At 41.0% G+C, this 18091-nt stretch overlaps 1 protein-coding gene across 5 annotated transcripts in view; it reads left to right on the plus strand.

The window, feature by feature from the left end:
- The window catches only part of ATOSA (atos homolog A), a 47354-nt gene that overhangs the window by 17926 nt on the left and 11337 nt on the right, over window positions 1–18091 (plus strand). For 3 of the 5 annotated variants that reach the window (XR_009275102.1, XR_009275103.1, XM_058811222.1), the window contains exons 1-6: window positions 171–358; window positions 12700–12884; window positions 13771–13973; window positions 14405–14530; window positions 14795–16637; window positions 17283–17399. Coding sequence is in view for 3 of the 5 variants with exons in the window: in XM_058811222.1 (XP_058667205.1) it covers window positions 205–358; window positions 12700–12884; window positions 13771–13973; window positions 14405–14530; window positions 14795–16637; window positions 17283–17399 (2628 nt within the window). In the remaining 2 variants the exon portion in view is untranslated. Of the gene's footprint in view, window positions 1–170; window positions 359–12699; window positions 12885–13770; window positions 13974–14404; window positions 14531–14794; window positions 16638–17282; window positions 17400–18091 lie in introns of those variants that run through there. The other 2 variants (XM_058811224.1, XM_058811223.1) reach the window with 2 other exon arrangements.

The raw sequence follows: 18091 nt of genomic DNA on the forward strand, positions 1-18091 counted from the left end.
GCCCTGGGCAGGCAGATAAGGCAGTGCCATCTGCTTGCTATGGCATTCACGTGGGCAGTGCCCAGCCCAGAGGTCCCCACTGGCAGGGCAAGCTTCCAGCTAGGACTGCGAGGAATTTATCTCTGAGGAAAATCTTTGGATTTCAGACAAGCGTTTTTCCAAAGTCGAGAGGAAAACCAGCTCATGCTAAAAGCAATTCTCTGAATGCTGTTTCCTAGGGATTCAGCCCAGCAAGGAGGGTGTAGTGAACCCAGTTTGCATGTTTTTCTGGGGATAAAGAGGGCAGGTTCCTTGTTGTCTGGGTTCCCATGCCGGATTCTGATGCTTTCAGAACTTTCTTCAGCCACTAATTCACATGGTAAGAATAAAATGTTCTGTGCTAAAAGTCTCTCAGATGTGTTTTTTATTAGTTCTTGAAGATAAGTGATTGCAAAAAACCAGCTGTTTACAGTAATAGCCAATGTAATCAGATACTTCTAAATGGAAACTTTAAGTCTTTTTGACTACTCTTCTGCGCTTGCTGTTTTCTTATCTCTTAGAAAAAAATCCTCTTTCTCCAACAAAATTATGCATTGTTGTCCCCTGATAATAACAAAATTTATTTTCTTTATTGATTTCTAGTAGAAAATCTCTGTATAATGGGTTTGCTAATGGGAGGGTTGACAAAATAAGTTATGGGTATCAGGCACTTGGATTGTGGAATGTTTGTGAAGGGCTTTTGTTTTTTTACCTGATGCTTAACTTGAGCATTCACAATAATTTATTAGATCTGTTAAACCTGACAAGTGGGCAAATCCTTAATGTTGCCTGAACTGTGTTAGTAGCTGAAGTGAAGCTTTTGGTATATCTGAGCTGAATTAACCTTGGAACAATTTTTCCTGAAAGAAAGTAACTTTGGTATTTTCTGATTGAAATTGCATTGGATATTTACTTTGGGCATTCATACTTTTTCTGCTAGTTCAAAACTCAGCTTTCTGGGCTTTTTCCCCTGCTGTTTACTTTTAATTAATTATATAGTTGTGAATTATCAAGGAGAAACTAAAGTAAGGTTTTATTTGTCTGCATTTGCCCAGATACAAAAGAGGCTGGGGAGGGCCTTGAGCTTTGACTGGATAAAAACTGTTATTCTTCATGTGCTGCTCGTGTTCACTATTTTTAGTGTAGTGTTTTGTTTTTCCTAATAATTTATTACTCTGTCCCTTGACTTACGGGTCACCTGATTTCAGAGCACGCGAGCAGGCTTTGGATCCTTTCCTCTTGTATAACCTGATAGTTTATCTCGAGGAGCAGGATGCTGCTGCTGCCGGGGAGATTGGCCTGCAAGTGGCCATGCAGGGGTGAGCCCTAGCCCTGTGCTTCTCTGGAAAGAACGTTCCAAGAATCCTCAGTACAGGGTGTTACAAACACGCGTGCGGCCAATGAGCTCCAGCCCAGCCCAGCCCGGTGGGTGACTCCAGGTCAGTGCCGTGCAGGGACACTGCCGGCTGTCCCCACCGTGCAGGGACACAGGGACACTCTGCCTGCTGTCCCCATAGTGCAGGGACACAGGGACACTCTGCCTGCTGTCCCCATAGTGCAGGGACACAGGGACACTCTGCCTGCTGTCCCCATAGTGCAGGGACACAGGGACACTCTGCCTGCTGTCCCCGTAGTGCAGGGACACAGGGACACTCTGCCTGCTGTCCCCACCGTGCAGGGACACAGGGACACTCTGCCTGCTGTCCCCATAGTGCAGGGACACAGGCACACTCTGCCTGCTGTCCCCATAGTGCAGGGACACTCTGCCTGCTGTCCCCCCCCCGTGCAGGGACACTCTGCCTGCTGTCCCCATAGTGCAGGGACACAGGGGCACTCTGCCTGCTGTCCCCATAGTGCAGGGACACAGGGACACTCTGCCTGCTGTCCCCATAGTGCAGGGACACAGGGACACTCTGCCTGCTGTCCCCATAGTGCAGGGACACAGGGACACTCTGCCTGCTGTCCCCACCGTGCAGGGACACAGGGGCACTCTGCCTGCTGTCCCCACCGTGCAGGGACACAGGGACACTCTGCCTGCTGTCCCCATAGTGCAGGGACACAGGGACACTTTACCTGCTGTCCCCCCCCGTGCAGGGACACTCTGCCTGCTGTCCCCATAGTGCAGGGACACAGGGACACTCTGCCTGCTGTCCCCACCATGCAGGGACACTGCCTGCTGTCCTCCCCGTGCAGGGACACTTTGCCTGCTGTCCCCACCATCCCTGCCTCACTCCCTGCCAGCAGCAGCCTGAGTGAGCTCTTCCCCCTCAAGGGAGAATTGTTTTCAGCAGATACATGGTGAATACACCACTATTATCCCTGCTCCAGCAGTGTTAATTTTGGCACTTGGTGTGAGTGTCCTGTGTCTGGGATTGTCAGAAGCTTGTTTTGTTCTGTGAGGTGCCCGGTGGCGGGATGGCTCTGGTAGCCTTCAAAGCTGCTGTGCAAGCCTGGAAGGATGGTTGAATGAAGGGGAGAGGGAAAGCAGACACTTACATTTTGTAAGCAAACAAGTATGCTGTTTGAAATTTCACTGTTCAAGTTTTTAAAAAGGTACTTTCCAAGGTCTGGTGCTCTAGAGTTTCATTAGTCTGATTGTTTTGGTTTTTTTTTTTTAGATCTTAAGGTCAGTCTGATCTGTAACAAGATAAATGTACTCAGCTAGATCCTGTCAAGTCTTCAAATTGGGTGAAAGCAAAGAGAAGGATAAACTGCATACATCGAGCAATTCAGTACTTGCCCAGGTGAAATACATCTAGACATGTACAATGATTATTTTGATGATTTGTATTGAACTACAAGTTCATTACTGCCCAAGCAGTTGCAGATTTTTAGTTCCTGGCCCATGAGGTCTTTTCAGCCCCATGGAAAACTGCACAGACTGTCATATTCTCTGGAATTTAAAAATAACACCAATTAGCCTTCATTTGTCTGGATCAGGGCCATTGGCTGACCTGGGTAACAGTGCTGGCATTCATTCATAACTTTATGGTTTTTGCAGGTTCCTCTAAGACAACAGGATATTTGAAATTGAGTGTTATCCATCCTTGAGGGGGAGGGGTTGCTTTTTCCATGGGTGCAGGGTTTATTGCTGCACTGGTGACTTGCTGATAGCACCTATTTTACACTCTTACCCAATTTGTGATGTAAGTAACAAAACCAAAACTTTTAAAATGTGCTACCTGTAAAATTCTTGCCCCTGAAGAAATCACATACTAATCACATATGGGAGAGTTGTTTGTCTGGTTTTATTTTATTTAGTGGTCTTTCAATAGAATAGACTCACCAAAAATTAGACTAGGTTTTTTTTTAAAAAAAATGTAGACTTCTGCCCACCCCTGTCCCACAGTCTTCTCTGGTTTGTTTTTGATTGGGGATTTTGTAACCACAGTAAAGCTGAGAAAGTCCAATATCTATTAAAAATAGATACTGATAGGTATCTTTTGAGGAGATTTTCAGCATACAAGATCTTTGTCAGCAGCATGGTTTTCAAAAACCATCAGTCAGGCCCACTGGCACCTGACCACAGTGTGGAGATGAGTGTTTGAGTATTGGTTGTTGAAAGTTTTCTGAGTGTTTTGGTGCTTAGGAAACCTCACTTGCCTAGTCGACAATATTGTGTTGAGGGCTGAATGCTCAGTGAAAGGTTTCCATGAAGTGTGATCCCATAAGTCAGCATGGTACTTTTACCAGGGGCTTTCCCTGACTCCAGCCGCTGTGGCATGCCTGCTGATTCCACCCAAAAGTGAGTCAGAGCTCTCACACAGCACTTTCCAACAAGTTTATTTTCTGGTTTATTTTCCAACAAGTTTGGAAAATAATCTCTGGTTTATTTTCCAACAAGTCCAACTATGGTCTGAAGCAAAGGGCACATGATGTAGCAGTTCTTTTCCTTGCAATGGTTTTAGGGAAGAAGAACTTGTGCCTGGTGGGTGTAAACCAGAGTGGAACCTGTGCACACACAGAATAGAGATGGCTTTTCCCAGTGAGACTTTTGTGTTCCCATTGCAGTTTTGTCAGGCACTAAATGACTTCTAAACAATTTGCTAAAAATCCTTTTGAAAGCTGAAAGCGTCTTTATATTTCTCCTCAGAAAAGAAGTGTTATTTTATCTATATTAGTAGAAAAAGAAGCACAAGAACACTTGAAAGTATATTGCCAAAGTTTCTAAGTACAATACGTATTTGAGATGATGAAATAAAGCATGAAATACCTCAAACAGCAAAAATTTTGGTGTCAATGGGGAAATTTTAGAAACCAGTATGTTTGGCAAGGATAACACTTTATCCCTATAAATGCTGAGCCCAAAGATACTTGTTTCTGTTGTGAAGAAACATTACAGAGGAATAAATCAAGTGACACTTCAGCAAAAATCTGGTCAGCAAAAGGTGCAAACATCTAGTTTTTTTAAGTGCAGCTCTCATAGGCATTGAAATACCTACTGCAGGACTTTTAAAAAGGTCTCTGTTGTTTTCCAGTAACATCTGGAAGTGATTTATTATCACAAATTACTGCTTTCCATCTCTAAACCAATCTCTGTATAAAACAGTACAGAAGTGTGTAAGTAGTTGAATCTTTGTCAGGCTGGATTGTTAAACAAATTAAAATTGAAACTTATGGATGTCATCCTGTATTGTATTGTGTGTAGGGCCTGAAATAAAATTTCTGGCACACACTTTTATTTATGTACTATAAAAATGCTGTCACAGCTGGAATTTAATGCAGAGCTGCCACCAACCTGTTTAATGGGAAGGATGTCTTGGCCTGGGAGTTAAGACTTCCCACTATTCAATTGCAACTGTCACATGGATGATATGCCTTCAGGAAGAGGTGAGGATTAGCTAAATAGATGTGCTTTTTCATTGTTAACACACACTGGGTTTCATTTGAAAAGAAAGCAGCAGCTGTGGAGTCACTGCAGAATGATATTTGCAGCTAAGGTGAAATAGAGTGAGCTGATGAAAGCCTTCAGCCCATGTGTCTTCAGCCATGTGGCTGCTGCTGAGCTCCTTCTGAGTTAATGAGCAGCCATAATGAAGGTGGTTATCATTCCCATCTCCAAAGTTCCCTTGGCTGGGAAAGCCTTGATGAAAGTCATCAATACCAGTGAGGGAAGCGTGGAAAAAATTATATACATAGAAATTTTGTATTGGAAAATCTGTGCTTTAGTGTAAAAAATGCTCAGTTATTTGCCAAGGAAACACCTCAGGAAGAGATTTTCACATACTCTGTAAAATGAAGTGTGCTGTTTTCTGTTCTAGGGTGACACAGGGCTCCTTCAGCTGCCCAAACTGGGCATTTGGATGGGTTTTGCATTGTGGTGCCAGTGCCTGTGCCTAGGTCCGACCTCCACATTGCCCTTGCTACCCTCTGGGACTAGGGTGGAATTTAAAACAGAAATTTGTCTCCAATATAATTCTACAAAGTTTCTATCAGCATCTTTAGCAGGGCAGTAAATCACTGCACTGGTGGTGAGTGAAGGCCAGATAGAAACCTTCTATTCCCTTCCAATTACAGCCAAGTGTCTATTCTATACTCAGCACCACACACTAATTTGAAAGAGCTGTTTTCTCCTAATTATTTTCTTTTAGAAATGAACAGAAACACCTGACAGAAATCCTTTTGCTTTGTTGGGGTTTAAATTTTTGTTTTGTTCAGATAGGTGCCTTGTGTCATGCAGTTTGTTCTAACACTTGCTAGCTTAGGCAGAGCATCAGCTAAACAAGGGAAAAATGTAAAAACCTAGAGATGAACTAATGGAAATTACTTGGTCTGCTCCTTTTAGGCATTTTTGTTCCATTATAGTACAATTTCAGGGTTTTTTTAATGTAGTCACATTTAACGTAATCACAATGTAGGAAATGGTAATATAAAGGAAAACAGAAATTGATGTGCTCTTAAGGGCATTTGCTGAGCCAAGTCCTCTTTGCTTTCAGGACCTGTCCAGCTGTAGCATGTTGGTACAAAGTAGCACCTTTAGTTTAGGGGTCAGCAAAATGAAAATGTTCTCTCCCCACAACTGGCTTATTTTTAAACTGCTAACCATTGCAGCACTGATAGTCTTATGGCTTTACACAGATATTTCAATACTTATTTACCATGTCAGGATAGAGTGGAGACAGTTGTATTTTACATGATACATGTTCTCTTGCAACTTTTCATGAATTGACGTTTGAAATAAGCCTCAAAGATCATGTTTTCAGGTATTGCTTTCCTTCTACTAAATACAGATGTTGAAACTGTAATGATTGACCTACTTTACAATTTGTGATTTCATTGTGGAGCAAGAAACAATTCAGCTGATACCATTTTTCCTTATTCCTTTTCTTTGTCCACTTAAGGGAATACAAATCCAGTTTCCCTGCTCAAAATGCAAATATTGGATCTAGAATTTGGTTTAGTGCCAAAAAATCAAAAGAAGCACATTAAACTGTTGTTGCTTAGATAAAAATAGAAGCTACAGTTGGACGGAGAGAAGTGACTCAGTAAGCAGCATGGTGATGGCAAAATAGGATGTCAGCCAAAATGCAGGAAGCAAGATGGGAACACCCAGATCAGTTTAACAGTCTGCCTTTTACACTCCCAGGGAGCAGTAGTTTCTGAGATGACTGCAAGAAACTTAAGCTTTAAATGGATTTTATGTCTGTACTCATTAAGCTGTTTGAACCTGGAAAAGTTTTAGTAAAATGTGAATTGCACTTTTTTTTTTTCCCTGGCCCAGTTTTAAAGCCAGTCTCTCTATTTACAGTAAAGCTGCCTGGAGATTAGCCCTGGGTGCTGTGAGAGGCATCCAGCAGGAACGTGCAGGAGATGAGCAGTGATACACACACACCCAGGGAGTTCATGCAGCACTGCACCTCATGGCTCTGATTGATTCTTACTGCTCTGCAACTCTGCAATAACTTCATCAGCTCCACGTAGCTCTGTCTTGAGTTTTAAATAACCCCCCTAACTTACAAGATAGTGTGCTTTGGTTGGTTTTTCTGATTATAAACTGGCATAACAACACAGAAGCAGGTGAATTTCTCCCTGTTTTATGTGAAACTAAGTAGGACCAGAGGTTTTTGTTGCTTATACTGTTATTTTATTTGAATAGCAGGTATGTATCAATTCTAATATAAATTCCTATGCTGCCATTTTCTGCCTACAGCTGAACTGCTTTGATACCCAGGTATCAAAACCACCAGGTAGTGGTTCAGTTTGGCACCCTGGAAAAAGTAAGCAAACAGTGACAATAAGATGAATTATGGTGCTGCTCTCTTCATGTTTTTACAATGGCTGTCCCTGAGCTCAAAGATCTTGACCCATAAGAATGTAAGACAGTTGGCAATGTGTCATTCTGTATAGGATTCCTCCTAAATTAAGGTAATCAGTTCACTGCATTTGCTTGAGTTTAAGAAACTAATAGCTTGTTTCTTGAAAAAAGTAGGCCATCTCATAACTTTAACCCTTGATAGCTTAAATTATACCTAAACTCTTAATATTACAAAGCTTTTGAAGTGTGTGACTTCAGATATAATTATGGGTTTGTAATATGCAGACACAACATGACTGCTCATTTAGAGAATCTTGAATTTGGGGGATTCAAGGGCAACTTTCTTTTGAAGTGAAGCACAACGTGGAATTAGTTAACCAAAGCATCCGTAGGTGTTTCTAATTCCAGAAAAGAAGCTGTTAGTCAAAGGTTTACATTGTGTTTCATTTCCTTTACAGTAGTTTCTTGAATTCCTGCCTTACTCTTGAAATGTGGAAGTACCTTTAACCTGTTTCTTGGAATAGCAAGATGTAAAACTTACTCAGAGTTGATTGATTTGCAGGAAGGGCTTTTGCAGTAATTTTTTCAAAGCAGGGCACTGCCCTTGCTGGGAGGTGATGGGTTCTGAGTTCTGACAGTGCAGCCACTTCTCCTCCAGTGTACCTGACTCTCCTGCCATGGCGCCCTTGAACTGAAGTGTCTCCTTAAGGGCTGCCTGTGCTGAAAGCACAACAAAGAAATCCAAGTATTTAAGCCATGCTTTTAGTCTTTGAGAAAGGAAGGAGAGAGCAGATGTGGGAAGCCATGCCACAGTGCCCACTGGGCAGGGCAGGAGCAGGGCTTCATCAGCTGGGAATCCCAACAGGCTACGCCATACAGTCCATTTTTTGTTAAGTATTTTTCCTACTGGTTTTCAACTTTCTAAGTAAAATAGGAGTGTGATTACTTTTAATCAGGGGCCTTCAAAATCCATTATGGGTGCCTAAAGATTTTCCAGGAAAGGTCTGGGCTGTTACAGAGCATATTCAAGGACAATTATTAGTTGTTTCATGGACTCTCAAAGGAAGTAGCCCTCAATCAGCAAAGGTCAGGATTAAAGGATACTCTCAGTTGAACTAAATTGTCTTTCTTTGAAGAAAGTCTCTTTGCAGAAATGAGCTCTTTTTCTGAGAAGAGGACGAGTTTGATAGACAGTTGTGGTGAGCAGTGCAGTATGAGAGGTTCTAGGACAATAAAATAAGCATGGACTAGGAGAGATGGTGATTGTATCACAGCCTGGTCATGATGGGAGGGTGGCACAGGGCAGGAGAGGCTCTGCTGGGGCCCTTTATTGCCTTGCTGTGCCTTGCTGGGGCCCTTTATTGCCTTGCTGTGCCCAGGCAGCAGCTCCCAGATGCATCCTCTGGTGGCACCTGGAACACAATGGGTTACGTGATACCAAATGTCTTTGTTTCCTGGCCTGAGCCTAGAAAACACATTAAATGCTCTTCTAAAACATGTATTTCAGGAAAACATCTTCTGTAATTACTACAGAAAAAGCTGTGATAGGAAAGGGAAGGGAGTTGGTCTGCACAAGCGTGACCTAGTTGGGAAAGGAGTCAGCTAAGCATAACTCAATTAACTGAAGTTTTCAGAGAGTCCTTGGGTTACAGTTAAGTGGATTTGTGAATCCCTACTACCACATAACTAACCTTAATTGGTGTTTCAGGATGTGAGCCAATTTCAGTTTGGGGGGGGATTGTGGGTTCTTATTCTGTATTCCAGTGCTCATGCACCTGTGTGTAGTGGAGGTAGGAGGACAAGGATTTGAAGACTCTGACATTTCTGGTTAAATGGGCTTTTCTGTTTTTTGAGAAGGTGTAGAAAATCAGTCTTTGCTGGGGTTGATATGTGCAGGAGGCAAAGGAAAGCAAAGTTCCAGTATTGTATATTCAGTTCTCCAGTATTGTATGCTTTGCTCTATGCACAGTAGCTTCAGTCTAAATTTCAGTTTCTCTTTCTTCCTTCTAGAGTAGTCTGACACCTGCTGCTATCTCTTTTGCCCACCTGGTCAATAACCTTTAGTTATAATGTATTGGTTAGAGGGCTGCAGCGCCTTATTACTTTAATTCTTATTTACTTGTGTCTGCTAACTGGATTTTTTGCTATTTTAAGGAGAATAAACCCCAGACAGTGCAGAGATGCATGTTTTATGCTATATACTTAGCATGTTGCAGTGCTAGAAATGAAGCAGAACAATAATCACAGTTGTATAGTCAGGATTACAGGATTGAGGCTATTCTATACACAATATATGATGTGTCCTAGGGCTGATTCATATACAAAACCAAACAGTTACAGCACACACACAGTAAGACTTTTTAAACTAAACACTGAGTTTGCTGTTTCTATAAATGCCATTCCACATTGTCCTCAATTACATCAACTTGCATCATCTGTGTCTGTTGTATAGGAACAATTACCAGGCTTCTCAATGGTTATAGGATTTTTTTCTTTATAAAAACTCTTAGAAGTTGCTAAATGATATATAAATCTAGTGGAGCTTAAAAAAGATATTATGCCACATGAACTTTGTAGAGAAAAATATATTTCTTGATACCTTTTGCTGTTTGTGCTTTATTTTCTTTTAAATCCAGATCAAATAACTGGTTGATTCCCTTGCTGACATAATTTTAAAGTACTGGCCCTGTCTTTATAATACTGCAGCATTTCTTAGTTCAACACAGACTTTTTAGTGATGCCATTTTTATTTTGAAAGAACGTGGTGGTTTTGTAACTGCAGCCAATATAACTGTATAAATATGTCTCTTTAGCTAGTTGGGCCTTCTCTTCCATTTTTAAGGCAAGAAACTGATTGCTTCTGAAATAATAGGTCTGATACAGGAACAGAGGCTATATTTGTAAATTGAACTTGGAAGGGAGCTTCATCTGTTTACATAAATCAATATTGTGTATGTAATCTGTTTCTTGAGTGATGATTATTTCAGAATATGTACCTGGCTTGATTCACTACATCTTGCTAGTTTGCTATTCACTGGGTCTTTTATCTGAACATCTTAAACTGTCTGTGCCTTGTAGTGACCTGTGACAGCTTTGGGAAGGCACTGAGCACTTTAGGTAGGCAATATAGGCTTTGGTATCAGAGGCTTTTGAATGCAAAAAAGGGGTGGGTTTTTTTGCCTAAATCTTAACTGCTCAGTAGAAGCACTGAGGCCATAGGATTTGTCCATTAATTTGTGTCAAGTCCAAAAGATTTTGATAACATATGGCTCTCTTAAAAAGAGAGCTAAATAATACAAAGTCTACTGCTTCATCTGATAAGCTGCTAATAGTAATTGAAGGGCATGTCTGTTTTACTGGTACTTGCCACTTAAAATTCTCTAATGTAAATTTTCAGGTATCACATTTTACTGTGCTGTATCACATTTTACTGTGCTGATCTTGATCACACTCTCTTTGCAGTTTTTCTTAAAAATAATACATGTTTTTATGTATCTTAACTAAAAACTATTCTTTCAGATTTTTGTAGGAGTGAGTTAGTTTTGTTTAGTCTGCTAGGCATGAGGCAATTATTGTTTAAATTATTTTAACTCCTGTTGAACACTTTCTAGATTTTTGAACTTCTATGTCAGAGTATGCCAAATGCGCCAGTAGTGATCCTTCATGCTGTGACTTTCTTGAAATCACCATGGCCTTTGGACATTCAAAGATGAACTTAGCAGCAAGATAATACTGAAAATATTTTTTTTTGTCTGTTGTATATCCAAATCCTTTTCAGAGTCTTCCTAAATTCCATTTTCCTATTCCCAATATGACTTGCCTATTGTTTACCAGACTTCCAGCTGAAAAAAAAGTGCAGGTGCCTAATTTTGTAGGTGACTCATATCACTACCTCAGAGGCTTGTCTTCTCTGTTATTTACCATTCCTTTAATCTTTCATGCACCCTTTATTAGATATTTTTTGCCATCCATCAGGTGAATGACCATTTTAACTTATGCCAGATGAATTAATGTATTGTTCACGTGCCACATGGGGTCCTCCAGGGTAATTCCTCTGTCCTCTGGCTCTTCTTCAGCAGTGGGCTGACTTCTCTTACTTACCTTGTGTAGATCCTTCAAACAGTCTGTAAGCCCTGGGGTCCATGGTGTACAAGCCTGGGCTAGGCAAATATGTACATGCAAAAGCTAGTTGTACACACTCCATGATTTGCATATGTAGATAATTGCACATTTAATTGGAGCTTTTGTTTCATGCATCCATTCTTGTGTGCATCTCTCAAGTCTGCCAGTGCAGTGTTTGCCAAATGCTCTGCTATTAGGGGATCAAGACAAAAAAGACTTCTGAAAGGTATTTTATGCATGATAATTGAAACGTGAATAGAAATTAACTCTCTCCCTGTGGCAGTTTTGGTGGATGACATAGGACATTTAAGCTAAAATTGTGAAGATGTCAGGTGCTTTTGTTCCCCTAAAGCATCAAAATAAAGGTAAAGAACTGCTGGCAGCCCTGCCCCCACCCGCTTTTCTTTGCTGCTCTTAAAATAGGCTTTGAAGGGAATGTATTTTAGCTTTCATGGAAAAGAGAGTTTTCTGTAACCTCTTCAGTAATTAAATTATTTTGAAACTTGAAGTGTTTTGAAGCAGCGAGGGGAACGACATGATCTGGTTGTACTTAAATGTGTTTGAATGATGGGTGACATCCTCGTGATGAGTGAGGAGGAGGAGAAGGGTGCTCTATAGAACACCATAAAATGGTGCCTCTTAACTCTGCAGGAACTGAGTGTGCCAGGGCTCTTCATGGAGAGCAATGCCAGCTGCTGCTTTGTCTACAGAGACTTGTTGAGTTTTCATTCTTTGCACAAGTTTAGACTGACCGTGGTACAAAACAATGAATAGTCTGTATGTTTCTTCAGAACATTTCCTATGTGTTAGTGGTAACTAAAAATGAACCTCTGAAGTAAGCTCTGCTCTCAGCAGGAGGGACTTGCAATAAAAATCTTAAAGAACATTGTGTCCCACTTTTTCCATAATAGAAGTAAATATTTCTTTTTCTTCTTCTTCAATTTTTAATCTACTTTATGATATATTGTGGCTTCTTGTTCCATCTGTCAGATGATAATAACAATGCCAAGTCATACTGTCATTAGACTTCTCCAACAAGAGCCCAGGAAACTTTTTGTCTTCTGGAAAAGCTGTAGAAAAACAAAGTTCTTTGTTTGTGGTGACAGCATTATGAGATGAGGAAAGTTGTTTTGTGGTGCTGGAGTGGGGGCTGGTGGGTTTTATGGAGAGTGCAGTCAGTCTGACACAAAGATCCATTTCCCATAGCCCATTCTCATTTCAAGTGTAACTGAAACAAACTGCAGAGTCTACCAACAGTTGTTATCCAGCAAATGTCATTAATTATTTTCTTTTTGAAATGGCAGATACTTTGGATGAATACTTTGAGTATGAAGCTGAGGAGTTCCTGGTCTCCCTGGCCCTGCTGATCACGGAGGGCCGGACACCAGAGTACTCCATCAAGGGCAGGACAGAGGGCTTTCACTGCCCACCAGCACAGTCAAGCCAGCCACCAACAACTAAGCATGAATGCAGCGACAAACTGGCTCAGGTATGGTGGTGGTACCCATTTCATGTCACAAATCCTTGCTCCTGTGGTTAAAGCCAGCCAGGAACCCCACAGTGGATTCACAGTTCAGCATGAGTAACAATGGCTTTCTGGCAGTCCTTCATTTAAATGAGTATGGAATTCAGTACCCTGCTAATAATAGATCTGTCCTTAAAATGAGAGATCATTAAGCCTTTTATCCTTGAACATGAAGTTCTGCATGACTACCTGAATGCAGTGCTTGTTTGAATCTTTATTATGCAAATGACAAGCACTATACTTAGTATTCTTGGTCTGGGGTTTCTCTGGAGAAAGTGTAGGCTGACTTGCCTAACTTTTTGCTTTTCCAGGTGTTCTGGAAAAGTTAGTGATCCAAAAAACACAAGCACATCAAATCTAGCCTGGCTATTTTGGAGAAAGGATCTTTTTTCAAGTAAAAGTCCTTAAGTACTGTGGGAAGTACTTAAGAATTCTCAAGTAAAAGTTTCTCAAGTAAAAGTTCTCAAGTACTGTGGGAATTTAAGTTACATTCATGCAGAAGTTAGCCTGCTCCAAGACACAGAATTTTTAAAGATACTGCTGGAGTCTGTCTACCCAAGAGGGTGCCTTGTGGAGAGATAACTACAAGGTAGCAAAGTGCAGTGGTTGGGGAAATGCATTTTGACAAGCTTTTAAAATTTCCTAAAGAAAGCTGCTCAAATAGCAACTGTAAAGGAGGTGTTAATTATTTTTTCATTTAATAGCTCTGGAATCTTATTTCTGATTAGGTGAAACCAAACAGAATTTGACCCTTACCTTTCTCTAGTACTTTGGATTGTGCTTTTAAATCAGATATAATCTAGATAGTATTTTTATGGCTTGTGTATGTTGACATTTTGCTTTCCCTCAGTGTCGTCAGGCCAGACGAACCAGATCTGAGGTTATGCTTCTGTGGAAGAACAATATTCCAATCATGGTAGAAGTGATGCTACTTCCAGACTGTTGCTATAGTGATGAAGGGCCCACCACAGAGGCGAACGATTTAAATGATCCTGCAATCAAACAAGATGCATTGCTGTTAGAAAGGTGGATTTTGGAGCCAGTTCCTCGACAGTAAGTTGGATATGAGGATTAGTTGATAATTGCAAGAATCTTGTCATATTAAAGTCCTTAAAGTAATCAGTTAGTGTTTTTGAACTGGCTCTTTGCCATGAGGACTGATCTAAGAAACCACTGTTTGCTAGTGAAATTGAAGCATTTCAATTTTAGTCATCTTATACTCAAAATTTCTGCAGTGCACATTCTGCAGTGCAGAGTATGAAATGATCCTGGCTGCAAATAGTAACATGTAACATTTGTTATGTCAAATTTTTTCATGTGTATAAAAACAAATCAGACTGGAATCTTCAAAACGTTTGAGGAGTTTTTGCTTTGCTTGATTTAACTGTATTTTATTTTCTGACCAAAGATCTGACAATGTTGTAGTTCTAATAGGTCTCTGAGTATTCTTACCAACACTCATGTGTTTGTCTTTAAATGCTTAGGAGTGGAGATCGATTTATTGAAGAGAAGACCCTTTTACTGGCAGTTCGCTCCTTTGTTTTCTTCTCTCAGCTGAGCGCGTGGCTGAGTGTTTCACATGGTGCTGTTCCCCGAAACATCCTGTACAGGTATGCCTGCAATGGAAAAAAACTGGTTTGCTGTTTGCAGATTGCTGCAGCTTGTCTTAAAATCATTCTTCGCTCTTATTTCCTGCTTGCTTTTAGAAGGTGCCATATTGTTGGTACTTTGGCAGTTCTATAGGATTTGTGTACTGTGCAAATACAGCAGTTACTGATGTTGCTAGTGCTTTTTCTTAGATATTTGTTACGAAGTAGATAATGAAAAACTTTTCATTTAGCTATTTCTGTAAATGCCCTTTGGTATTGTTTCAGGGTGAGCGCTGCAGATGTGGACTTGCAATGGACATTCTCCCAGACACCCACTGAGCATGTCTTTCCTGTTCCTAATGTTTCTCACAATGTGGCCTTGAGGGTCAGCGTCCAGTCCCTGCCCAGGCAATCCAACTACCCAGTTTTGACCTGTAGTATTCACACCAACCTTAGCTTTTATGAAAAGCAAATGCAAGAGCGAAAGTTCCATCAGCGCAGCGATCCCAGTGCTGCTCAGTCCACTTCCAGTCCACTGCGTTTTCGTGGGAAGCAGACATGGACAATGACACCTGAAAGCCTACTTAATGGAAAAAAGGTGCCTGAATTTACCACACCTTTTAGAAATTTAAAACTTTATCCATCTACCAGACTTGGATCTGACTTTGGGGCATCACAGTCCAAAGTTCAGTGCTATAATGCTACAGCAGACAGTAAGACACAGGCTCATGAAACACCGGTCAGAACTTTTAAATCCTACTCTCTGGTGGATTCCCATGTTTCAAACAGTCACTGCTCTCATCAGCCCACAGGAGAAACCAATCCTTTGATAGGCTCTTTGCTTCAAGAGCGACAAGAGGTCATCGCAAGGATCGCTCAGCACTTGATTCACTGTGATCCAGCTACTTCACCAGTTGTTGCTGGGCGTCCATTCACCACACATGAAAACATCTCAGCTACACCAAAAGCTTTTCGGAGCACTTTTGAAGAGGAAAACTTGCCAAGGAAAAGCAAGGAGAGCTCCCCTGTTCCTGCTGCCAATTTAGACAATGCAAAACAGGAGGATGGTGATGAAGGCAAAGCTAGAGCAGTGCCAGAGGTGCCCCTGCTCGATGCCCGTGTGCCAGGGAGCCACTGTGGCCGTCAGTCAGCAGGGGAGGGTAACTCCCTAATTGATTCCCTGCTCCAGGAGCGCCAGGAGGTGATAGCAAGGATTGCCCAGCACTTGATCCATTGTGATCCAGCCACTTCCCATGTTGCTGGACGTCCATTCAAAGTGCATGAGGCTAGTCCAGTCACATCAAAAGTTTTCCGAAGTACGTATGAAGATGAAAATTTGCTGAAGAAAGGCAAGGAATCGTCTTCTGTTTCTTCTGCTAAATCAAAATTTTCTTTGTTAGAAGACAGCACTAAATCAGGGACAAAGACACCTGATACTCCTATCAGTCCTTCTAGGTTTGATGGAGAATTGAAGACTTCTCTAAAAGTCCAAGCAAGAAGAAAATTGCTTTTAGCAAAACCCAGTGAAGCTGTCCAAAATTCATTTCATCAGACTTCCAATAAAACTTGTCATGCATTTAGTAGCATTCACATATCATCATCATGTATTAAAGAAAACAAATCTGAAATTCCAGATAAATTGGAAATACATTCTGGTTGTGCACAGAAAGACCAGATAACCAATAGAATTAAACCGGGTTCAAATCCCAGCAGCATTGATGAACAGATTTGCACAAATAAACTTAAAGAAAGAACAATTGTTAGTGAGAACAATGGCACAGACAGTTGTAATAATATACAGATAGAAAAATGCAGAATACTTCAAGGTACAAAAAAAGCAACCGTGATCCCACTATCTGACTCTTTGCACAAAAATGAGCTCAAGTGTTTAGACAGAGACTCCAAAAAACCAATTAGTTATGAGCAAAATACACAACTTATTAGTATTGAAAATTATTTAAATAAAGACCATGACAATTTTAAAACCAAAACCAAACAAGATAAAACAAAAACTGCACATGATGAGAATGAAGACCCAACAGGCCTTGATTTTCAAAGCACTTCTCAGAAGAAACCTGCAGAAGACAATGTGGTTAAGGGTGAGCGGCAGAAGAACCCAGATGTACAGGTAAGTACATTGGGAACAGACAATAATTCCTCTAGCTGCCCTTTGTCACATTGCTTGTACCCTCTGTCTGCTGGGGGCCAGCATGAAGAGGAGTTTCAGCCTGACCTTGCAGGTAGCAGTGTATTACCTTTGTAGTCCTGGCCTGAAGTAACTCAGGAAGAATTTCTTAATGGAAAGGGTTAAGCATGGGAATGGATTCCCCATGTGGTGGAGTCACCATCCCTGGAGGTATACAAGAAACAATTTATTGCCATGGCCTAGCTGACAAGGTGACCTGTCAAATGATTCTGTGTGATGGGGTAACTTGGCCATTGGTGCCTCCCCTAAACTTCAGTTCAACATGGAGAAGGACTGACTGTCCTCTTCCCCTCATGGTGACAGAGTTATGCAAGGCTGTTTCCATGGGCACGGAGGCACCCTGGTTTGTAGAAATGCACCCATCTGAGTAGGGAATGTGATCTGTTAGGGGCAGTCTGTAGCTGTGGATTGAGTCAAGGGGAATTTCTACTGAATGTTTCATCCCATGTTAGTGTGCTGTAGATCCACCTGGGTCAGGAATCATCTCCCTTACAGCAAGTGAGTGTTACCATGGTAGGTCACTGAAATATCCCACTGATAAGCTCAGTAAATTTGTTTTGCTGGCAGAAAGCACCACCTCTAAAACACACAAATACGTGGAGGAAACACAATTTTAGATCCCTGGATGGAACTTCAACCAAGGCTTTTCATCCCAGAACTGGACTGCCTCTGCTTTCAAGTCCTGTAAGTTATTCTGGAAATTCTTATAGCTGAGAAAGGGACTGTTTGTTCTAATGTCTGTGCATGGCACAGAATTTGACAAAATACCTAGGTGAAGGGTGTATATTTACTTTGTGTCACAGTGAATACTCTTGTGAGTAGAAATTAATGCTTAAATGAGAGAACATGTAAATTAGGCTGAATGATAATTTTGGAAAAGAAAATACTAAAGATTTAGTTGTTGAGATCATATCAAGATTAACAAAAGGTGGCATTAAATTGAAAAATGGATAGAAACAATGCTTTGGTGCTATTTTAGAGCACAAAAGAAAGCATTTTGAAGATCAGTGTTTTAAGTGTAAGTTAACATTTTTTCATTTAGGGGATTTTGTGTTGCTTTTCAACACCTGATTGCCCATTATTCCAAAGCCTTTGTTTCTGTGAACAGTTTGTACTGTATATTCCTCAGTAACTAGAGGTGTCATGGAATGACTTAGTGAACAAAGCTGCTGTGATAAGGCAGACACTAGGGGAGTGTTAGAGTTCTTGGTAGGTTGTTTGGAGTTTTAAAAAACCAGGCAGTTCCTATTAAAACTACTGAAGTAGCAGTCAACACATGGGATGCTTTATTCTTCCTTGCCTGTAAAGGCTGTCATATTTTCAGGGAAATTGGATGGAAATTGTTACAGCCTGTTTATTAGTAATGTTCTGTCCTG

Source organism: Ammospiza caudacuta, chromosome 10 (genome assembly GCF_027887145.1).
Source record: "Ammospiza caudacuta isolate bAmmCau1 chromosome 10, bAmmCau1.pri, whole genome shotgun sequence".
In the NCBI taxonomy this organism is placed as follows: Eukaryota; Metazoa; Chordata; class Aves; order Passeriformes; family Passerellidae; genus Ammospiza; species Ammospiza caudacuta.